The sequence below is a fragment of the Kogia breviceps genome, chromosome 5 (genome assembly GCF_026419965.1).
Source record: "Kogia breviceps isolate mKogBre1 chromosome 5, mKogBre1 haplotype 1, whole genome shotgun sequence".
NCBI classification, from domain to species: domain Eukaryota; kingdom Metazoa; phylum Chordata; class Mammalia; order Artiodactyla; family Physeteridae; genus Kogia; species Kogia breviceps.
Window position 1 is genome coordinate 11,136,151 of NC_081314.1, and position 24,921 is coordinate 11,161,071.

Below are 24,921 nucleotides of genomic sequence, written 5' to 3' on the forward strand. Positions count from 1 at the left end.
GTTTTGATTCTCCCCAGGGGTTAATACTGTGATGCTCTGAACGTCCTCTGGGCTCCGTTTCTGAAGGGTTACACTGGAGAGGAGCAATGCTTTGTGGTTTATGACAAGATCACGGCAGAATATTTTGTGCATGCTGTGATTTGTATCGCCCATTTGTGCACAGGCCATAAAAGTGCACTTTTTATCAGGAACATTTGTGAATATATAACAGCACTGAAGACATATGGCCACTAAATAATTCACAGTTATCTATCTCCTCAGCAGATTCCTTATACACCTACCATGTTTTAATGCCTAGTTCGCTCAGAAACAATATTCCCTACGACCCTTCCTATATAAAAATGTTTACTGACGGGTAGCAATATATGGATACCATGGGATTGGGTTGTAAGGAAGCGGAAAGCTTTCTGCCTTCTCCACCTCTCCCTGTCCTCATCCGTTTCCCCTGAAAGCTTCCAACCAGCACCTAGCCTCATAAGAAAACGTGCCCTTCCCAAAAGTGGGTGCTAAATTCTGACATCTGGTGTTTGGGCCATGAGATGGGAGTCGCTGACTAACCTTCACCCTCTTCTCTTTTCAGTTCTATATCCATTTACAGTCCCAAGGAGAATCCAAATGCATTTGATGCTGCAGCATTCTTCCAGTCCGTGGGGAATTTCCTGGGGATCTTCGCCGGCTCATTTGCCATGGGGTCTGCGTATGCTGTTGTCACGGCACTGATATCCTTTGTCTTGTGTGGAAAGCTGGGGGCTGTTAAGAGCAGTCAACTTCCCTGGAACGTTTCTGAGGACTGACAAATTCCAGGCTAGGAAATGGTTAGATAGTCTTGTTCAAGTGCAGTACGGCACCCCTGGAGCCATCTTGATTCCGAGCCACCCCTCTAAGCATAGGTCGGTACCAGTGGAAGAGGGGCCTGGGCTCTTTTCCTGTCCAAGGCCAGTTCTAGCACTGCTCCTACTGTCTGATCCTAGGATAGCAACAGTCTTAAAAAATTCCCACCTAGGAATATAGGTGACCAGGGGGTATCAGGCTTGGATATATTAAGGTCAAGAGGAAGAACTGAAGATCCAAGGTCAAGAATAAAACATGATTGACTGGGAGTGATAAACTAAGTGTTCTCTGTCTCCTTTTCAAACTTGTATCAAGCACTAGTTCACAGGTTGGCCAAGCCAAAGATCACTGTGAGTTTAAACGAGCATCCATAGCTCCTTTATGGAAGGGGAACAGCAAGCAAAGCAGAAATGATGTTTGCCATATCCAGGCAATTGTGTCATCTTACTCCCTCTTTTTCAGCAGAGAGGTGGGAGGATGGGTAGAGTTCCTAGAGGATTTGAGCCAGGGAAAGAAGCTGGTCTGGTGAGCTCTTCACTCACAGCAGTTGGATGGGACAAAAATAAGTCAGATTTGAAGAGGAAAGCCAGAAGGCTAATGTCAAGTGTTAACTGAGGCTGCAGAGAAGAGGCAGAACAAAGAACCAGAGACCTTGGGGAAAAGAGAAGTAAGAAAGGAGAAAGATGCAAGAAGGGTCAGGGGTCAAGGCAAGGAAAGCAAAATGTTGGGGTCTTTTTTCATGAGGACTAGCCTAACAGTTCACTGAACAACTGCTAAAAGGCTAGGTTCTACTGAAGTTTTCTAAGATAAGTCAGAAGATGAATAAAACATGGACTCTGCCTTCAACTAATGACAAACTTGGAAAGACAAGCTCTGTAGTAGGAGTTGGAAGGAAAGTGAGCGCTAAAGCTGCAGCCACCTTATTAAGATTATAAAAATTCAAATGATGATGAGGCCACTGTGTCTGGGATAGTCCAATAGACTCTTGGCCAATCTTATGATTCTGGAAAATAATCTGAAAAGCAGTATTTACACGCAGAGTAGGACCTGGGCTTGACCTGAAAGATGGGTAGGACACAGGCAAAAGCCACATGATAAGAGATTCAGGAGAAGACCAGCATTCATGAAGGTGTGGCGGAGGGGGCAGTGACGTGGCACGTGGCAGTTGTGCCTGAAAGGACCTGAGGGCTCAGGCTGGTGAGCGGTGGAAGATGAGGGGATGGAGTCAGCTTGTGGCGTATCTTGGAGTATTATTCAAAGGCGCCTGGGCGTCTTTCTATAGTCCACAGTTACTGAAGGTTTCTGCTCAGGAGAGGGACACAATGAAAGTCCTGTTTTTAAAACATAAATAAGGAACTGGTATGTAGGGTGAATGAGAGAGGAAGATTAAGATCAAGGAAAACTGTGTTGATAACCTGTGGGGGGGAATCGGGAAGGAGGCCAGTGTTTAGAAGAATCTCTAGGGCTTAGTGATTGGTTGGTACTAAGAGATAAGGAAGAGGAGAGAATCAAAAGACCACCCCAAAGTCATGTCCTGGAAACCCTGGGGAATGTCAACTCCATTGACAACAGGAAGTCGGAAGAGGTAGGGCTGACTTCCAACTAAAAATAGTGATTAACGATCTGCCCAGTACTGGAGACATGTCAGGCCCCCTACTACTCGTTTTACTTGCAATAACTCATTTAACCTTCACAATGGTCATATCTTTTTCTACTGGACACTGGAGCTTAGAAAGCGTAAGCTATTGCCCAAGGTCATACAGCTTGGAAGTAGAGCCAAGATCAAACCCAAAGAGTGAAACCGAGAGACAGACCATGCTCTTGATCACTACTCCCTGTTGCCTCTTAATTATTAAGTGGAATTACGATGGCGGTCACATGTTGTTTGGAGTAGAGTAATAGTGATGATCACATTTAGTGAATGTCTAGCATGGGCCTTTATATATATCTTCTTATTCGAATTAACCCTGTCAGACACTGGGTTACACAGGAGGAAACCGAGGCTCAAGAAGGTTAAGTAGCTCACTCTGAGTCACATATCAGTAGTAATGGGCATGATATTAATTATGTCATCTTACATATGTTCAGAACTGTACCACATGCCAGCCATTGTCCTTAGTATTTTGCACAGATTATCTCAGATAGTTTTTATAAGAACCCTGGCAGGGAGATACTGTTATTTCCCCAATTTTCAGCTGAAGAAACTGACACATAAGGGTAGGCAACTTGCCTAAGTCCACACAGCTAGGACATTTCAGGGCAGGGGTTTAAAACCAGGCCTTTGGTCCCAGGGATGGCACGAGGTGGAAGGGCTGAGATTGGAACTTTTTTCTGCCCAGTGCGCAGGGAATGTATGGACACATAAGTAAACAAATTGATGAGGAAGGTAAAAATTCCTGGAGGTTGGAAGTCTGCCCTGATGTTGGATCAGATCTGGGGCAAGGGGTGGAGAAAAGGAAGAGACAGGGGCTCAGTAACAGTGGCAACACCTGATGGCCTTGGGTCACAAACTCAGGCTGTGAAGGAGACAGGGGCACAGTCCATTCCTCCACCATAACCACCTGGATGCCTTGTCCACAATGGGGCAGAGGCTTCTCAAAGTGTGGGCCCCTGGGCTCCAGACAAGCTTAGGGCTTGACTCAGAGCTGAACAGCTTTCTGGAGGCCATGGAAAGAGAAGAACACTTTACACCCAGTTGGTATTCTGTTACTCAAATCGGCCTGAGCCTTCTCTTTACAGCAAACTAGAAGAGGGAATTCAGAGGAACAAACTCCATTGGAAACAAAGCCTTCCCTCCAAGTAAGAAGAGGGGACATTGGAAAAGGGTCAAAGGGCAGCCCGTGTTTTCCTCCAGATAAAGAATTGCTTCCAGACCCTTAATGAATCTCTTTCCAGAAAAGGCGTTTTACAAAACAAATGTATTTAAATCACACGAATTGAAAAACTTACACATCCTTTGTTATATACCAGGCGCTCTTCTGAGTGTTTAAAATATTGTAAGTGGTTTATATACCTAGGAGGTAGGTTGCACTATTATGCCCATTTTCAGACATGGAAACCAAAGCGCAGAGTGGCCCACGGACCCGTCTAAGCTGATACAATGAATATGAGCCCAGGTTGCCTTCCAGAGGCCACACTCCCAACCATGACATTATCCGTAGTATTTTGTGCTTTCTAAGACTTTACAAAACATTTTTAATACCTTCATTGCATGTTACTCTGCACATTGTATGAGTAGGTATTATTCTTACTGACAGTTCACCTAGGATACCAATAAGGTTCACAGAGGTTAACATACTGTTCAGAAATCACACAGCCACTGACTAGCAGAGCCAAGACTCAAACCCAGATCTTCTAACGCAGAGGTCATACTTTTTGCTTCCTTTCCCTGCTGCCAAACGTCTCTTAATATGGAATCTTCCTGACACTTTGTTGTAGAAACATAAAAATGCAACAGCATAACATCTCTTTATCTGTCAGGGCATTTTCCGCCCAGTGGTGGACACAATTACAATGGAGCCCTTTCCCATCCATCACTTACTCCTAATCATCTCCCCATAGCCCATTCTCTGCCTGACTCAGATCACTGTGCCTTTGTTCTATTTGCAATTTATAGACTATTGACCAAGTGTCGTCCTGGCCAAAATGAACCACTGCCTGCCAAAGAGCATCTTGACCTAGAAACAATACCCATTTTCCTCCATCCTACTTTTACAAAGAGAGTCCGGGCAGCTTCCCTATCACTGAACATAAATGCTGCTCCTGATCCAATTTCTATCCCCCAAGAGAGAAGGTTCTTCAAGGTGATCTGTCCACAGACTAGCGCACTCCCTGCGGAGCAGCGGCCTCCTTCAGTGTTGACGCACTGGCAGCATCTCACCCAGCCTCACTCCCCTTGGCTTTGTTTTCCCAGATCTGCCAGTATTCTGAGGGACACACCCCAAGCACTGAGGCCAAATTTAAGAAGTTTTGGGTCTACACTTAGCTGATTTTATCCTCTTAGTAAGACAGCTTTTTTATCTGAACACCAGTTTGCATTTTTATAGGAATGTTCAGCCCGCAATGAAGCATGACTCCTGCTGGCCTTCAAAGTAAAGTCTCAGTCAGTTACAGTCAGGTCCGAAAATTAATTCTCTCATCTAAAACACTACCAGATTAGTTTTTCACAGCCAAAAAGGAGATTTATTCATAAAAGCAGTTGTTATTTCCCTTAACGCATCTTTGTCACTTGACCAAATTTACCAAACTGTGTGAGTTCCCTATGCTGGAAACGGGCCTGTTTTTCCTCCTGTCTTGGAGCGCCTTCCTGTCTGCCGAGGCCGCTGGCCTAACAGGTCAGTGTTTCGTCCAGCGCAGCAAACTGGACGTGTGAACACATGTGTTCCCGCGCCGCTCCCCATGCCCCCCTCCCTGACCCAGCTGGAGGTGAAATGGAGGCCCTTTTCTATAGGTTTGTGTCAGAATCAGCCTCTCCTGGGCTCCCTGGGGAGAAGAAAAAATATCATCCATTTATACAGCAGCTCAACTGAAAGTCTCCAAACTGCCGTCTCCTCTCCTCTCCTTGCTGGTCAGGAAGGGGATGTTGAAATCTGTGAATGACTGGTATACTGAGGTGATGGATGACTTTACAGATAGGAGTCTCTGCTCAGAGTGTGTGTGAAGGGATGCACAGCCGCTTTGTGGGAAAGGGTGGTGACTTTCCATTGGCTGTGAACGGCAACGCCCATGTAGGCAGCCTCTCCTGTGGGAAAGGGTGGTGACTTTCCATTGGCTGTGAACGGCAACGCCCATGTAGGCAGCCTCTCCTGTGGGAAAGGGTGGTGACTTTCCATTGGCTGTGAACGGCAACGCCCACGTAGGCAGCCTCTCCTGTGGGAAAGGGTGGTGACTTTCCATTGGCTGTGAACGGCAACGCCCACGTAGGCAGCCTCTCCTGGTGTGCTTATCTCCACGCACAGCCATGTTTAAAAATCTTTGCCTGCACTCCATGGCAGGCCAGAAAACAAGGGGCTAACTTGGTGGCTTCACAGTTTAATTAATGTCTCTTACTGTAGAAAGTCTGTATGTAGAGTCCTCTGAGATGGAGCAGTTGATAGGGAGAGAGGCAGTCCCTGAGGTCCCAGGTGCCACGCATCCTGTATCTGGATTCAGCAATTAGATTGCCTTTCTGCAACAGTGAGGGTTTGCGCTTGGCTAGCTGCAACGATTGGGTACTTTTCCATGTAGAAGAATCACTGTGGCTCTGAGCAAAATTTCAAAGCTGTTTCTCTCCTTTGGCTTAGTTCCTTGCTTCTCCTGGGTTTCAGTCCTGGATCCCTTGCTGCCCACTACATCTTAATTGACTTTCAAGTGGTGAGACTCCCCCGCCCCCCTCCGAAGTACTAACTGGGAATAAGGTATGCCTCCCTGGGTACTTGCATTTTAAAAGGTGGTGCTTTAAGTGTAAATAATAATAAAAGTTGATATATAGTGAAAGCATACCATGAGCCAGGTGCTGGCTAACTGCCTTGCATGGATTTTCTCATTCATTTACAGAAGGACCCAAAGTTAGGGACGATGCCCAGTTTACCCAGCCAACAGTAAGTGGTGGAGCTGGGATTTCAAATAAGGAGATCTGGTTCTAGAGCCTGGGCTCATGGGTACCAAGCATTGCTACCTTGAGTGAAATTCTATCTATAGAATATGAGGCAGGCCCCCAGGAGTAGGAAGATATTTGGGGCCCCAGAAGCCTGCCTCGTCCATTTGCTTCTAGGCTGGTTTGGCCTCTCCTGTGAAAGCCATGGCAAATCTTTTCTGTAATGATAATCTGTTGCTCTGGGCAGCTGACCCACCTTACTTCATAGCCATGGGAACCAAGCTATTTCCACAGGCTTTGAGGGTGTCTGTTGCTGATACAGACAGCCACCTGCCAGTTATTATGACACTATAATCAAGACTGCATTACCAGGGTCCACCCTACCAGGCGCAGTATCATTCCAAACCATTCTAACGCAACATCCGTTATATTAGAGCCTTACCGTGTAATTAGAAAGGTTGCTAAAGAGCTTATGCATTGCAAAGAAACAGGATACTAGTGTCTCTTAAATGAAATAATGGAGGAAACAATTTACATACGTCATTCAGAAAATTGTGGTTCCCTTTCCTCCACATTCTATGCCCTTTTCAGCACTTAACCATATTGTAAAATGATGTAAGTAATGTTAACAATAAGAATACATATTTGACCTTCTGGAAACCTTAACTCACCTGATATTTTTTAGTCTACTGTTGATCATTGTAATAAACACACACACACTCTCTCTCTCTCACACACTTACACGCACACATCCCAATGCTTCAGATTGTTTCTGTTTGTGAAGATTGTCTATTCCTTATCCAATTCAGCAATATCTTGTTTTTTTAAATGTTTTTAAGGTTATGGTCCACGTATAAACTCTTAGTTTATCTGTGCCTTGCTCTTTTGCTATGCTTTTGACCTGATATCCTTATAGGATACCATGCAGATCACTTCTAATGAGCCAGCATCATGGGGTGGGTGGATGTATGTGTGGGCCTTGGTAGCAGAAAGACCCAAATGTCCACGTCTGCACTCAGGGGAGCGCTCATCCAGAACAGTACTCCAGATTAAGCAACATGCCCGAAAGGCATTTGATACACATCAAACTTTAGGTGTGAGCGTTTTGTACTGCCAAAGACCAAGACTGCTTAGTCCAAATTACTTATGTGTTTGTTTATTATTTAATCCTTGCCTATTTCTAAATTGGCTTTGAGACAACTTATAACCCGAGCCATGCATATCATGGGACCATTTAGTTGAGGCTAGACACTCAAGTGCTTTGGGATAGAGTTTTTCTGCAAAATGAGGCAGCTGTTCATTGCTGTGGTTTGGCAATAAATATAGCTCTGAGCTTTCTGGCAGCCAAAGCCAAAAGGGAAACATGATGAGTTATATAGGAATAATACAGTACTATAAAAGGAAGTCACAATTATTTATAAAAATTGGCAACCTTTTTTTCTAAAACTTTAGGGGACTTTATCACACGCATCTTTATGTAAGGGCCTTTGAGCACCACAACAGACAATGTATTGTTTTAGGGAAGACGGAGATCCATTCTTCATGTAATCATTTCTCATATCAACCTTCAATTAAATCTGGTGTGGAATTAAATTATTTTCTCTGAGGATATTTCATGCAGTAAGAAAATCTTTTTATCTCTAATCCACAAGTAAACTAATATAATGCAAAGCTAAAATCTAGAAAAATTTTCAGAAAATGCTTAACAAATGAACATATGTCAATGAATATGGTGAACTAAATGAAATGAGCTATTAAATAGTTTATGAGTAACTGTAGTGTAGCCATCCTGGGGCCGTGTATGGGTTCACTGACAACACATCATGTAGGATCTAGAAATGGTGTTTACACACAATGGGTTCTCAGCAGAATTCCCCCAGCCCTGACATTGCTAGGTGAGGGCTCAAGGGTGCCCATCAAGGGAGCAGGCCTCTAGGCCTGCCACCCCTACTTCACCCCTCTTATTGGTTCCATAGATTGGGTTTTCACCTAAGATTTCATTTTAAAAAAAGGGTTTCTGTTGCTTTAAAGAAAATATATCTGTTTTAAGAATATATTTTTTATTTTTTCACACTACCAAGGTAAGGCATATACATTGTAGAAAATTTGGAAAATGTAGATTTACAGAAGGAAATAAAATTAGAGTTACCTGTATTCTCACTGCCTATTAATAACTATTGTTAGTATTTGTCTGAATTGATCTAATTATATGCAAATACATATACATAATTAAATATATACATGCATACATATATGTAATTACATTTTTATTTTTAAGTAACTTGCTTTTTTTCACTTAACAATTTATAGTGAATGTTTTTCATGGCATTAAATATTCTTCTATATTATTATTTTTAATTGCTGCCTAATACTATATCATATTAACTTGCCATAATTTATTATACCAACCTTTTGATTGTTCATAGTTTTCAACACTGTTAATATGATTGCAGTGGTAATCTTTACAGCTTGATGTATGAACTTCTATTTATATAACTGCCTAAAAATAAAATTCCTGGGTTAATAAGAATGCTAACATTTTAATGTCTTGGAAAAATTTATCCAAGTTATCCTCCAGAAAATTTGCATTCCTTTATACTTCTACCAACGATGTAAGAGAGAGCTCATTCACTCACATCCTCATCACCCGAACTCATATTCACCCCTGCTAATTTGATAAGCAAGTTCCATCTTATTCTGATTTAAATTCATTATATTTTTACTGAGGAAGTCATTTTAATTATATGTCATTGGCAATTTGTATTTCTCCCTTGGTGAACTACCTGTTTATGACCTTTGTCCTTTTTTCCTATTGAAGTGCTTATTTTTGTCACGTTAAATTTTAGAAGCTCTTTATCTATTAAAAAATATTAACCTTTTGACTGTCATGTAGGCTATAAATATTTTCCAATTCATGGCTTTACCTTTTCAATATGTTATGCTTTATTTGTTTGTGTAAGGGAAAGGTTGGTATAGAGATTTTCAAGTTTCATGTGGTTAATTTTATCTCTTCCTTGGAAAGCCCAAGATTTTATTGATTTCTACTTATAAAGCCCACTGTTATTAATAATAATGTATACTTTTTTTTAATACTCGTCTGGTTTTATTTTTGCATTGGAATCCATCTGGAATTTGTCTTGCTATGAGGTGCAAGATATAGTAGGGATTTGATTTTCTTCCTAGATTGTTATTCACTCATCCTAACACCCTTCAAACTTAACCTATGAATTTATAATATAATGTCCATGTATGTAGGTACATATATGTGTATATATGTGTATATAGGTTCTGGGCTTTCTGTTGTTCCACTGAGCTCTTGGTCTTTACTGTTTTCATCATTTCAACTCCATGGTTCCTTTTAATAGCTAATAGAACCATTTCTCATCCCCCTTTCCCCAATTTCAAGAGATTCTTTGCTATACTCACATATTTATATTCTAGAATGACTTAAAATAACTTTCTTATGTTTCAAGCAAAAAATAACTTTAGGATTATGATTGGGGTTGTATTAAGTTTTTAGATTAATTTGAGGAGGAATGGTGTTTTTACAATGTTGAGTCTTCCCACAGAGGAATATGTTATGTCTCTCCATTTATTCAACTCATCTTTTATGGCCCTTAGTAAATTTTTATAGTTGTCTTCACATTAGACCTACAAATTTCTTGTTAAGTACTTTTTAAGCTATTTTGTATTTTGGCATACTGTGATGAATGGAAACTTCTTCCATTATAGTTTCTGGAAGGCTATTGTTTGTTTATGGGCATCTAGACCTCACCATGCTATTTGATTTACTCTCCGCAGTTCTGAAATAGAGAACCGTAGCTGATGTGTAGAATTTGGATTGATGGGCCAAAATTATATTAGACTATCAGGTTTGTGAGGACTATATCAGCACCAGCAGTGTGGCTGAAGCGTGCTAGGCATTCAATATCTTTTGAGCAATGGAATGAATGATTTTAGCTTAACAAAAGGAAAGTTTTCTAAAATCTGAATAACAGACTGTTTTATGAGTTAGTGAGTGCCTTATGCCTGATAATACTCTTGTAGATTCTTTATGTCCTCCGGTCAGGATATTTCAGAGCAGATTCATATATCAATGAAAGGATATATCATAAATTACATTAATCTGTAATTTCATTTCCCTAACTCTTAGGTTAAAATGGAGACATGGAGACCTTGGGAAACAAGAGCCTAATCTAAAAGAATATGGTGGGCATATGTCGGCTTTGGCTGCCCAGTACCCGTTCTCCCTTTCACTGAGAATAGCATCCTGATGTTATTTGGGGAACTACCCCTCCTCCATCAGATACCATCTTCTTAACCAAGGTACCCCACCCTCCCCTGCCAAAGATAATAGAGGCATCTGAAGCTAGGTCAAACAGACACTCCTCCCCTGTGATATGAACTTTTAGGAGGGAGTTAGAAGTATATACAACTGTTGGCACCCGTACTTTCCAACAGCCAAGACCCTCTATTTATTCCTGCCACAGATCTCTGGAGCTGCCTTTCGGCCTCTTCCCTCCAATAAATTCCCTTCTGATTACAGTTGCCAGAATCAGTGTTTATTGCTTGCAAACAAAGAAATCTAAATAGTACAAGGGAAGGAATAATCTATGAGGTATTTCAACAAAAGAAGCTGCATAACTTGGTGACAATTCAGAAGGGAGGAGAGGCTCAAAGACAGCACAGCCTCTAGACTAGGATGCTTGGGACCATCTCATGCCAGGTGCACACTGATAGACGAACAAAAAGAATCAAGCTTACAAAGACAGTTTCCACAGTCTTCATTATTCTTTTTCAATTTGCCTCCTTATAAGATTCATTATGAACGCTTCAGTGTGGTGGGCGGGGCTTGCTCAGGGCCACATTTGCTGCTTTCACTTTTAGTTGTTACTAATTTGATGATGATCATTTGATTTATTTTGAACATCTTTTACTTCAAGGGCCACATTTGCAGCCTCCTCATCTCAGTCTCTTAGAAATTGCACCTGCAAATGTTCAATAGTCACACAGAAGCACTTAGTTTTATGGAAACAAGTGGCTTTTAGACATGCAAATGAAGGTTGACATTTCTATTACCCAAAGGTCGACGCTCTCCTACTGGAAATGTACAAGTGCTGTCTGAGCAAACTTTTATTTATGAAGACTGGGCAGAATATCAAATGCAAGTGAGAAGTCTTTCTAGAAGATGAGGGTGTGTAGATAGAAATGGACTTCAGGGAGTCCTCAAAAGCTGGGAGAGCATAGAAGCAAGAGAATGTATATGGAAGTTTCTGCCCTAGTTACGAAATCAGCCACTAAGGGGTATGTCTCAGATTTCTAGTTCTTCTGCTAACTTGCTGAGGGATAGGAATATCACCCTGTTAATTGGTATCTCAGTTTTCTTTACTGCTGAGGTAAAAAGATTTTATTATTTTGTAGTGGAAGGACATGGCACACATACAAAATGTGGGTTTTGAGTAAATACATGACCCGAGGTATTCTCTCTGTCGGGTACCTGGTACACATGCATACCTAATTCCTGGTCAAGTAGAACTTTTCTTGGTCTATTTTCTAAAAGTCATTAGGTTACTGAGCCATTATTTTGAATTGAATATTGAAAATAATTCAGCAGTATTATTTATAGCATAATCTCTGGTGGCATTGAATCCTGTCAAAGAAGCTGCTTTTCAGTTTATAAAGATAAGAAAAAAGCACAGCTGGACAGGTGGTTTGAAAATTCATTTTTATAATCTGTTTCCCAGCTGAGACTTTGGGGGTCAGGTTTTTGCCAGAAGCAAACTTTCAGGGACTGTCATTAAACACCCAAAGAGTAAGATTTCTAATGGCAACATTGACACTGCCTCTAATGATTTCTCTGCTCCCAGGCACTGTTGTAATAAAGGCAGCTTCCATTTTTAGGTTCCTGGGGCATATTTTATGTCAGCTGGAAGTGAAGGAGGAGGAGGGAGGCCACTGGCATCCCTCACTTTCTCAGACAAAAAGTTAAACAGTATAGCCCACTATTTACTCAGCATAGAACGGTTTCCATCTGAGAAAACAAACGTGTAAAAATCTGAAAGAAAAAAAAGTCCTGATTACCGTACTAAGCAATGCTATTGGGCTTTGTAGTCTGACTCTAAAGAGTAAGAGACTCTGAAAAAAGTTTTGAACGTAGAAGGGTGAAAGCAAATGCCTCTCTGGCCCATTCACTAAGGAATTGACCATGATGTCTGAACGAGAGAAGAACTCAGCACACACAAACATGAAGCACAGCATAAACAATCAATTCACCTCAATGCCATCACCCAGCCTTGTTCCCCCATTGGCCTCAAGTGGCACGGGCCTAATTACATTGTCATGATAAGGAAAAGCTGACACCTGCAAGCTCAGGTCCTGCTTATCTGTCAGGTCAGCTCTTGAAAGGCTTTTGTAGAATAAGTAGTCGGGGGGAAAAAGGGAAACTGGGAATGTCTTTCTTTTTGGCAACAGACGAGGAGAGATTTCCAAACGAAATGACTGTTACTGGACACATTGAGACTTTACTTGATCTGAGTAAGTAAGTTGGCTCATTACTTCTCATCTCCATCATCTCTCGACTTGGCGAATACTTGTCTGAAACTCTTAAGGAGGCTTCTGGTTCAGAGATAAATGTGTTCCATTTGGCTTGCCACTGATGCATTGCATGACTGGATGGGAAATATATTTCTAGATCTCAGTAAATAAAACAAATCACCAGGAGGGACTTAGTTTGGATGGTTTCTCAAATCAAATCTGGCCGGGTTTAGCTTCTAAATACATGTCATTAGCTGACATCTCAGCTTCAAACTGTTCTTGCTTTCATATTGACAGGACCATATGAATCCAACTTAATTAGCCAACAATTCACCAACAAATGAGGTTCACTGAGTGTTTTCCAAGCCAAAAATAGAGCCAGAGGCTCAAAATATTAGGCATTCAAGCTGTAGCAATAGACACCCAAAATTCTCAAGGGGATTTATTAACTAGCTTGCTGAACCAAGGGCAAGCACGCAAAGACGCCATCTCAATAAACACAGGTGTAAAGTACATCTCCTAGCATAATAACTCATTAACTCACACCTGCACTTTCTTGAACCAAATAGCTCATCATTTCAATATTCAAACAATCTTGCACATGTAACTTGAATAGTGGACAAATTTACCTCTGCTTTCCTCACTGTAAATGTTTTCTGTCTTCACTTAACATCTCCTCACGGTGCCAGCAGCCATAGGGAAAAGAGAAAGTTGCTCATGTCCTGCACAGGAGTGTAGAAAACTTTCAGAAGATAGATGGCAGGAATGATTAACACACTTGAAGGAGAAAGAGGAGTTGAGGATACTGGGAATTACATCAAATGGATCAATGGTTCATTTCACCAAAATGGGGGGTGTGAGTGAATACATGTAGCAGAAAGAGAGACACAAAAATTAGTTCATTTGAAAGTCTTCTGGATTCTATACAAGTGTGGAACTTCTACATGGAAAGGTACAGTGGTCAATTGGACATGGATATCTGGGATGAGGCTGCTGACTAGAGATTTAAGTGACGTTGGTGTACATGTATTAAGCGACTCCAAGGAAATGAAAACTGAAAAGAAGGAGTAAACCTGACGATACCAACATTTGAGGTGGAAAGCCAGGGTTCTAAACAAAAGGATATTTTTCTTCTCCTCCAGACCTCAAGTTAATTTGCATAAGTACTCACTACTACATTATTTAAGGAATTTTTTGTTTTAAATGGAAATGTATAAACCTTGCAACACAGACAGGAAGTAATCTTAAATGCATGCCTACCCTCTGCACTGGAGGGTCTAGAAAGAAGAACATAGATTTGTCCTGTTTTCTATATTGATATTCTTGTATCCCACAGACTCATCATTCATCTGCCAACCGTAGCATTGCCAAATATAGTAAACGAGACAGTAATTGTATTCTTTGCAAACTTGGAATTCTTCATATTCCCTGAAGGAGTTTTCCATTTCGTTAAATCTTTGACTTCTCAGTTCCAGGTTCACGTTCAGCAGTGGTGGTAGGAAACCTGTCAGAAACGTCTCCTTTTACTAGATCAAAAATAAATAAAAGTGTGGCATGGAAAAATAACCCATCAACCTTAAAGCCCCTCAGAGTGCCGCCTGAGAGCAAGACACATTTTTTTCTTTCTCACTCGCTCTCTTTCTGTGTTCTGACGATATAATCAATATTTCCTGTCCAAAACCACAATATTCTCCAGTCGTAGAAACCCCTCAAGTCTGCATTTAATGTCAAAGAAAATCATGCTCCGTATGACAGATGTTTATTTTTCAGCTTCTGTATCTGAAATCTTTATCAACTTTTAATGAGGAAAAAACTACTGAATAATATTATCAGTAGCTGAGACCGTACGTGATAATAGTCTTGAATAAGAAAATTTAAATGTTAGAAGAAAATAGACTCTGCCACTAGTAATAAATCCAGATAACCATCTATTTGTATGTGAGGATCAAAAATAATTTCTCCTTTGTTCTCTTTTTAGAGCAGGTAAATATTTCTTGAAATAGAGATTCATTACTTTGACAAACCTGCATTTGAGTGTTTGATGTCTACTGGGAACTGTTTTGAGATTGGGAGCAATACAAAGAAGGAGGTCATAGACGCAGCCCTTGAGGAGATCTAGGTCGAGAAAGTAATCTAGTTGTCAGAAAGTCCACATGAGGCCATGGGGGTCCCATGTAATTCTTCAATTCCATATATGCAGTCCTTCAAGCAAATGTAAAAACAGCAATTCAGATCACAGACACTTAAGATGGGAAGGTGCTTAGAGATCATCGAGAGCAGTATCTACCACAGTTTCTTGACCCTTATCATAAAAAAATAAAATAAGATAGTTTTATCATGCACTTATCTGCACATGAGCATATTGTTTTTGCCCACAATGGTACTTACTTACCTTAAAATACACAAAAGTCCTAATTAAAAGTTATGAACCTGAAACTATCACATTATTAATCAACTGTACTCCAATATAAAATAAAAAGTTAAAAAAATTTATGAAGTTCTTATATTTTCTTCTACCCTTCAGTGGGTTTCTTGCATACCCCAATCTAAAGAACACCAATGCAGACCATCTTCTTTAATTCTTTGAGAAGAAAACAATAGACCAGGCAATGAATTTGAATTGCATTAGTCATTCAACTAGTTAAGTGTCCGAACTATGCCAGATAGATCCCAGGTCTCCTGACACCCACTGTAGTACATTTTTTCTTACATAATTTACAACCACACAATGAACCTTGATGTCATGTAAGCATAGGTTTGTGTGTGATGTGTGTAAGCATAGGTTAATGTTACTAAATATTGTATATACACAAGCATTAGTAACACTATTATTGCTTTCTGAGAAGGTCCAGAAGCGGGAATCACGGAGAACAGTGTAAACGATGTCCTGTTAACCAAAAGGAGCTAACGGTCCTCTCAAAATTGATCTCTCTGGAAAGAATTGACTTGCCAGCAGAATCATTATTCTTCCCAGAGAATTACAGACCTCCTCGTGCTGTTTCCTAAACGTCTTTGCTTGCCGATAATTTGAATTTAACTGTGTACCTCTTTGCGGGTTATCATACAGCTCTTTTGGTTAGTGTCATGAAGTATCGGTTCTAGTTCTTATTCAAAATTGCACAAATGAGTCCTTGCAGACAGCTCTTCAGGGATCTTGTCCACCACTGAAAGCTCACTGTGCAAACTGATAGGCAATCTTGAGCACACACGTGAGTCAGAAACTCTTATTATTATTTTCTCTAAGCCACTTCTTGATCTCTTTCAGAGCTCCTTATCTATTTTAGTTCTCAGATATTTTTGAGCATGCTCCCTCCCTGGGGATCTGGGTGTATGCACTTGGTTCCACTTGTCATTGCTACAAGGCCCCATAAATACAACTTGAAACCAACACCGTAGACATGCAACCCTCATAGTTGCATTTAATGACCACTTGTGTTTTTCAGAAGAGATGGAAGCAGAATGATCAGATTTTACCTCAGTTAGGAGAGAAAATGCAGTCATGTTTGCCAGAAGAAGATCAACATATTAGATGTTTCATAGTTCTATTTTATGGATACTAGGACTAATACAGCATGTAAGAGAAATACTTTCATACTTATAATCATTTGATCATTTTAAACATAGACCATATTAGATATTTCTTCTAAGTTTTGTATTTGGAAAAGTATAATTAATTAATTCAACGTGTATTTATTCCCTAACCTATAACAGATTCAAACCCAAAGTGTGTAGGTAAACGGCATGTTCCTGGGACATGCCACATAGTTTCCTAGCTTTCGTCCTTCACTCACATTGAATTCCCTACCCCGACCCTGCACCTCCAAATTCTTCTTATCTTGCAAGACCTAAATGCCTCTATGTCCTTTAGGAAAACTTCCCCCATCTCTCTCCCACTTTCCCGAGCCCGAAAGAAATCACCGCCTCAGAATTCCCATTTTCTTATCACCTACTTCATTCTACCTGCTTTTAGATATCTCTGTGTATGTGTTGTCTCTGGTAGGAGACATAAAGCTACTTGAGGTCTAGGTCTAGGGTTTATTCATCCTTGCATTCCCCATATCCATAACCCATGCTTTCCTCATTGAATATCTCAGTAGATAGACAGAACTTGCAAAACTCTGATACCTTAATTGTCGTATTACTGAGAATTGTCTAAGTTTGGATTTCTAGGAGTGAGGCACACATTTTCACCTGCTTTTCCTTGTTGCAGGAGTTGATGTGGAAGGGAAGGCAACAAATAATGACTAAGGACATAAAATGTGTGAGACGTGCTAGATGTTTTGTATTTCTTCCCCCAGCAACTTGTTGAATAGGAAATGTTGCTGTGTTTAGACCTGTAATGAGCTTCTCTGAGTCATTCCTTCTTTTCATGTCTTCTTCCTTTCACCTACTTCTAGTAATTATAGCAAAACCTTATATTTACTTGTTAGTGTTTAGTTCACAAATCATTTAAAAATCCATTGTATTGCTTTATACTTAGAACAGACCTGTGAGACAGGTGGGCCCTATCCAAATGAGAAAACTGAGTTTAGGTGGGTGAAGCCCTTGGCCAACATCACCCATTGCGTACCTGCAGCCACGGCCAGAGGACGGCAGCCTGGGGAGGATGGACACCTGAGGGACCCCAAGGCCTGAGAGGCACGAACCATATGGTTATTAGGAATGTTCTCTTTGGCTGTATTTTTTCATTTTTCTTTATTAAGTTTTAAATTCTGCTGTCTTTGGTTCCATTTTTATGTCTTTTGTCTAGATTCTTTAGGTAAATAGTCTATTTATTTTCCTTTTTTTTTCCTAATAGAATGCATGTAAGACTTTAACCTTTCCTCTGAGTAATTCTTTGGTTTTATCCCATTGGTTTTGATAAGAAATGTACTATACGCTACTGTTATCTCTACATAAGCTAAAATTTCAAATCTGATTTCATCTTCAAGTCCAATTTTATTGAGAAGAATACAGTTAAAAATCTCGAATGGAGACATTTATGTAGCTGTGCTTTTTGTTAATTTCCAGTTTTATAACATTTTGATCAAAGGATGCAATTTGTTTGGTTTGTTTTGTTTTGATTTTTAGAGGGGGAAAGAATAATTTTTGAACGATTTGATAGTAAAATATATCATCAATTTATTCCATGTTAACTAATTTCTTTTATATTCTAGTGTTGCTGGGATTAAAAAATAATTTTAAAATAAAGAAAAAAACTTGTAACTCCTCAAACACTCTTCATAGATAATTGTTCCATGACCCTAAAATTATCTCATGGAATCATGTCAACTCTAGAAAGTCACAGAAAGAAAAAATGGAGAATAAGACACAAAAATATAATTTAAAAAAATTTGTATAGTTAGCAAGAGCTGCGAAAGTAAAAAAGGGGCACTGAGGCAACACAGAGGTAGTCACTGCAAGAAGCAAGTGTGACCCCCTGGACTGGAGGAGCAAAGGGAAGAGAATCTAGAAGCTCCTGAGAAGGAACCACGGAGCTGGGACTCAGACCTCTGAGGACGCTGCCTGACTGCTGCTGCTTTCTCTGAGGGGGTCCCAGGAGGCTGGTCCGGAAGTGAAGGAGAACAACAAAGAACAACACGAGAAAACAAGGCTGGGACCAACTGCCAAAGCTGCGGTGAAGAGCCGTTGCTGAGATGCAGCCGACAGGAGCAGCGAGTCAAGAGGAGGGAGCAAGGCCCTCTCTCCCCTCCTGCGTCCTGCTCTCCTCCTGGGGCTCTATACTGACAGAGCCCATCAGGCAAAGGCAGATGTAGTCTGGAGAGCCCCAGCCTCAGGGTCACAGAGGCGGCACAGGAGGGCGGGCTTGGGGCTGAGACACTAGCTCACAAACTGGCACAACGAACGCTTAGGCCCCCTCCCCTTTCTGCAGCTGGGAATCTGAGATCCAGAGCACGTAAGAGAGTGGTCTAGGGCCTCACATAACAGTGGTACAACTCAGGCTAGCAGGCACAGGTATGTAAAAAATATAGTGGCAGTTAAAATATACTTTCGTAAGGTAGAAAACTGGCAACTGTGAATCTGTTTAGGTGGCAGAGAATTTTACAGCTAATAGATGTATTCGGGTGAAACATTTTCAAGATGCGTTTTAATTTGTGCGAGTTAATTGATTACCAAGCTAAAGAACTACGATTATGTATGCTAATACTAAGGGTCAGATCAGCTTTGTTGTTTTATTTTAATTACAACGCCAAGACTCTGGTCATGTAGGCAGACTCTCCATTGTTTGCTGCTTGTGTGACTTATCTGTAGACAAAACTCAAAACAATATTAGCAGAAACTTTGCCTATTAGTGTTCTAATGGGAAAACCAATGGAGCTACTGGAGAAGATATCCTCAAAGGATATTTCTTCCATCTCTTCCAACTCTTCATCATCAAATCTCTGACTCTTTCCCTGGGACATCAGAAATGATTTTTAGATGCCTTAAGATTACCTTAAAACATTCCTGGAGGGTCTAATACAGGCAGAAAAGTATGGGAAGTCTGTGGAATTTTGAATCTCAGCTCTGCCACTTTCAAGGTGACCTTGAGTAAATTACTTTGGATTCTTGTTACCTGCTGATAGGAATGTTCATTTATTTATTCAGCAAATATGTGGAGTGCCTACCATGTGCCTGACATTGCTCTAATGGCTGGGGACCAGTGAATCACTCCGCACTCCCTGAGCTTTCCACTGCAGTGCAGGAAGGCCGAAAATAAACCTATAAATATATAAAATGTTAGGTGGCAGTAAATAATATTTAAAAAATAGGTCAAGGTAGGCGAGTAGAGAACGAGAGAGGGATTATTTTTATAGAGCGCATAGCAGAGGCCGGTCTGATAATGTAACACCTTAAGGAAAGGAGGGAGCCACGTGGATGTCTGGAGAAGACTTTTGCAAACACTGGGAACCAGACATGCAAGGGCCCTGCAGTGGAACCTGCTTAGCGAAGACGAAGAGGGTGTGTGATGCAGGGGGTAGGAGGTGGGCATGGTAAAAGCGGAGGTCAGGGAGCTGTGGGGTAGGGAAGAGCAGGACTAGATCCTACAGGGCCTGCTTGTCATGGGTTTCCATTGCAGAGCTGGGAGCAGAGGACTGACATGATCTGCGTTGTCTTAAAAGATTCACTAGCGCTGCTGGGTGGAAGGTAGTCTGTGGGGAGCCATCAAGGGAGACAGGGTCGGAGGTGCAGTTAGGAAGCTCTTGCTGTAATCCAGGCAGACAATGATGGTGGCTTAGAAAAGGGTCTTAGTGCGGAGGTGTTGAGAGGTGATGGCGTGCCGGGTAGGTTTTGAAGGAGCAGTCAACAACACCGCTGATGTACAGAGAGGGGAGAAGCAAAGAGTGTTCTCAGAGCTTTTTGCCTGGGCAGCAGGAAGAATGGAGATGCCATTACTGAGAAGGGGAAGAGAGCGGGAAGGGCTGGTGAGTCGTGTGAAGCCTGTTGTGAGATAATAAATCAATGAAGTAAATGAGATGATGTGAGTAAAACGAGCGTGTGCCTTGCCCACAATAAGCATTCAGCCGATCTTAGGGCCCTTACCTATCCTTTATTCTTTGTTCCTTCTTTTTGCTCTCAGAATGCATTTGTGCACTACCCACACTCCCCTCCCTTTTTATTCACTACCTCTCCGCGGGTCAATGTATAGTCAAAACATTTCCACAGCAGTGGGAGGTCGGCTAAACCTCACCCAGAAAAACTTCCAACAGACTGCTGAATCAGCAGAGGTAGATAAATTGCATTTTTAAATAAAGAAAGAAAACTACCTGATGACGAAGGGGTACCTGATGAGTGGCAATCCTCCTAGTTCCTCGAAGTCCTTGAAGTACTTCGGTACCCCCAAAGTTTCCCCAGCACTGGTTGTTTTGTTTTTTTTTTTTTTTTTTTTTTGCAGTATGCGGGCCTCTCACTGCTGTGGCCTCTCCCATTGCGGAGCACAGGCTCCGGACGCGCAGGCTCAGCGGCCATGGCTCACGGGCTTAGTTGCTCCGCGGCACGTGGGATCTTCCCGGACCAGGGCACGAACCCGTGTCTCCTGCATCTGGTTGTTTTTTAATAGAAATTCTGTGAAGAGTGAAATATAGTATTTCATAAGCATTTTTTTTTCTTTGAATTTCTGAAGAGACACTAGAAAACGGAAAAGTTACCCAAAGCAACTATATAAATGCTTACTGCATATATTATTTCTTGGCACAATTTCCTAGTTGTTTTTATTCTTTTGCCTAAAAGTTTGTAGCATAATATTAAAGGGAAATAAGTGATGTGAGTGTATTAGATAAATATGTCTTAGCAATATTTTATCCAAAGCCAACGCCCCAAATAACCGACATATAAATAGAAGCATACAGTGTACATATAAAAACTATGCTTGGTTCTTTAAAATTCTTTACTGCAGAATTTTCATGTCATTTGAAACGTCAGTAGTCAGTTCACATGTCTCTATACTCTTAAGAATCATCGGCATTTACTTTATGAGTGTTTTTAGTTGGAAAGAGTCTGCTGTTTAAAATTCAATCCCCTTGGTTTGGGTTGAAGGCCACTCACATCTTGTGTTTCTCCCAAAGCCCTCCTCTATTCCCAATTTCCTATAGCTAATCCAATCTTTAACCCAAGGTAGCACGCAGCCCCTACCACTTCCCCCACCCCAGCTCAGGGGCAATAACACAGAGCATAACAGAGCCCAGGGACAGATAACACGTTTGTCCCCTGGTTGCTCCTCCTCTGTCCCCAGGCGGCATCTAGTGTGTATGTGTGGCTTCATGTAGCGTTTAAAACTGGGTTATAATGATGGCTTAAGAAATAAATCCTGCAGCCAGCCAAGAAGCAGCTGAGGTACCCACTGTGGATAAGAAGCACCCGAGAACAGACCAGCTTACCTTCAAGGAGTGTGTCCCTTGGATGTGTTCACAAGATTATCCAGCAGGAGAAAGACAAAGCCCCCAGCTTTGCCGAGGAGGTGTAGAGGCAGACAAGGATCTCTTTCTGGGCTTGGCAAGTAGGAGTATTGGCAGAGGCAACTGCACCCTTGTAGATGTCTTAGGTTTATGACTCGTGGTTTTTAATACTAAATTATGGTATGATAGGAACTTCTCAGGCTCCCGAAGGTACACAGTGGAAAGCAAGTGTCTAAGCAAATATGCCAGCATTTAGTATAAAATGCAGCCGAGTAGTTGGCACTAGCTGTGAGTGGCCGGGAATTGACTATCCAGTCTTTTGTTGTTCATGGGTTTCCAAGTATAACTTTCCTAACTCATGACCAGAGAATCGTTTATCCCCAGGAAGAATCTACTTCTTAATGCTTTTCTTTAACTTTAATCCTGTTAAGTTCCATGTTTAAAGTAAGCAGCCAGGTTTACCAAAGGTTTCATCACCATAATTATTAGCAATTTTAACTCTACTGATACCAAGTCTGTTTTCCAGCTGGGATAGCCCTACCCCTTTGACTTAGATGGGAAAGAAAACTGATTTTGACTGGTATGTCTTTAAATTTCAGGGATAGTTGCTGTTCTCTTCTGTGGAGTCACACAGGCACATTATACCTACAACAATCTGTCGCTGGATTCCAAAATGAGGACTAAACAGGTAAAAGAAAAAACTCACTACAGGCTTTGTCTCTTTTCTCAGTGTAATGGTTATGTAGCAATTCTGGCAGGGCACTTGGAAAGAATTTCATTAGTAAAGGAAGACAGTAAGCTGAAGGCTTTGTTATAGGTTGGCTATTTATAGATTTTTTTTTTCTTCAGGGTAACTATTAACAACTCTCTTGGTAAGCAAAAATATAGTTATAATAGTCTCTCCGTCCTGAGAAATGTGGAACGTAGACTGTCAGTCTTGAAGATGAAAGGCCCACTGTCAGTAATAATTCACAGTCACTTACATCTAAAAGCATTATAAAGCATGTGAGATTGGGTAGTTTTATAGAAAGAAGGAAATGAAGAAGGATAAGGAAGTAATGTTTGGTCTTTAATTGGGGGCTTTTGCCTCCAAGTAAACTCAACTGCCAGTTGTCACATAAGCAGAACGTATCTCCCATATGCCAGGAACACATCTGTTTTCATACTGGCGCATAAACACTCACAGATTCCTTCCACAAACATTTGCTGCACCACCACTCTGTACCAAGCACTGTGCTTGGTACAAGGAATAAAAGGGCAGATAATATATGACCCTGCCTTTAAGTGGTTCATTATCAGGTCTGCTGAGGAGGATAAAGATGTGCAGTGAGCAATTAATTATCCACCGTGTGATAAGTACTGAGATAGAAATGTCTATATAGGTTGTTTGGGGAGAATTCAATAGGGCCTCCTCCATGGTGAGGACTGGGAAGGTGAAGAGAAAGTTTCCAGAGATGATAGCCCAATCTGGAGCTTGATATACAAATAGAAGTTAATTAGGTAAAGATGTGGGGGGCTTCCCTGGTGGCACAGTGGTTGAGAGTCCATCTGCCGATGCGGGGGACACGGGTTCGTGCCCCAGTCCGGGAAGATCCCACGTGCCACGGAGCGGCTGGGCCCGTGAGCCACGGCCGCTGAGCCTGCGCGTCCGGAGCCTGTGCTCTCCAACGGGAGAGGCCACAATGGTGAGAGGCTCGCGTATCACAAAAAAAAAAAAAAAAAAACATGAGAAGGTAGCAGGAAGGGCATTTGAGGCCAAGGTTGTAGCATGGACAAAAGCTCTGAAGCAGTTTATTGGAGCACTTTAAATAGTTCCATGTGGCTAGTGAATGGGGTAAGGCTGAACTTAGTGGACTATAGTATGCGATGAGACTGCATACACAGCCAGAGACCAGCTTATTGAAGGACTTTCATACCTTGTGAAGAAGTTTAGACTTTAACCTAAAGGTAATGGGGAGTGGCTCTGACAACAGAAATTTACTGTCTTACACTTCTAGAAGGTAGAAGTCTGAGATCAAGTTGTAGGTAGGATTAGTTTCTTCTGAGGGTTCTGAGGGAGAATCTGTTCTATTCCTTGTTTTTACTTTCTGGTGGTTTTCTGACAATCTTTGGTGTTCTTTGGCTTGTAGACACATTATCCTAATCTCTGCCTTCATGTTCACATGGCATTCTCCCTGTGAGCATGTCTGTCTCTAAATTTACCCTTTTTATAAGGATACCAGTCATACTAGAATAGGGACCCACCCTACTCCAGTATGACCTCATCTCAACTTAACTAATTACATTTTCAAGGACCCTATTTCCAAATAAGATCAGATCCTGAGGTACCAGGGGTTAGGAATTCAACATATGAATTTAGGATGACATCACTCAGCCCACAACAGGAAGTCATTGAAGTGTCTTAAGTAGAGTAATTTTTGGATAATTGAAGTTCCATTTTAGAAATATCAACTGACAGACAAGAAGAGCATGGATCAAATGGCACTTGTATCAACTAGCTTGTGCTGTATAACAAGCAACCCCAGTGGCATTTAACAATAAACACTTATTTATCCTGCATCTGCAGGGCTTAGCTCTTTTGATCTGTGTTGATCTGAGTGGCTCTACTTGTCTCAACTAGGATGATTCACTGTCTGTGGGTTTGGTGGGGCTCCATGCTAGAGTGGGCTTGTCTGGAGCACCTTAACCAGTGCCCCGTGTCTGTCATTCTTCTCCTGGCAGAAGAACAAACCCCCATGTGCCAGTTCATTTCAAGCTTCTGCTTGCATCACATTTCCTAAACATCCTATAGGTAAAGAAAACCACAGGGCTGAGCCCAGGGTCAAGGGGCTGAGCAGGTCACTAGCTCACGGTGGGAGAGTGCTGTAAAGTTACATGACAAGGAACATGGATAGAGAAAATTATGAAGAATAGAACCAAATTATTGCAATCTATCCCAAAATGTAAATGGAGGTAGATCGGCTCCTATAATAAGCCCAGTGATGCTGAGAACATCTGATGTTGGGGCAGTGAGAGTGGAAAAAAACCAAAAAGACATCTAAGCAAACCTGTGACTGGCTAGGCATTCCTAAACAGTTTTCGAAGACTTACCTTAAAGCTCTGTAA

The 24,921-nt window shown here is 41.4% G+C and overlaps 1 protein-coding gene across 2 annotated transcripts in view; it reads left to right on the forward strand.

Moving 5' to 3' along the window:
- The window catches only part of SLC9A9 (solute carrier family 9 member A9), a 719,922-nt gene that overhangs the window by 402,585 nt on the left and 292,416 nt on the right, over nucleotides 1-24,921 (forward strand). For both annotated transcript variants that reach the window (XM_067033615.1, XM_067033614.1), the window contains 3 exons: nucleotides 581-719; nucleotides 5,060-5,165; nucleotides 22,416-22,504. In XM_067033615.1, the coding sequence (XP_066889716.1) occupies nucleotides 581-719; nucleotides 5,060-5,165; nucleotides 22,416-22,504 (334 nt within the window). The remainder of the gene's footprint in view (nucleotides 1-580; nucleotides 720-5,059; nucleotides 5,166-22,415; nucleotides 22,505-24,921) is intronic.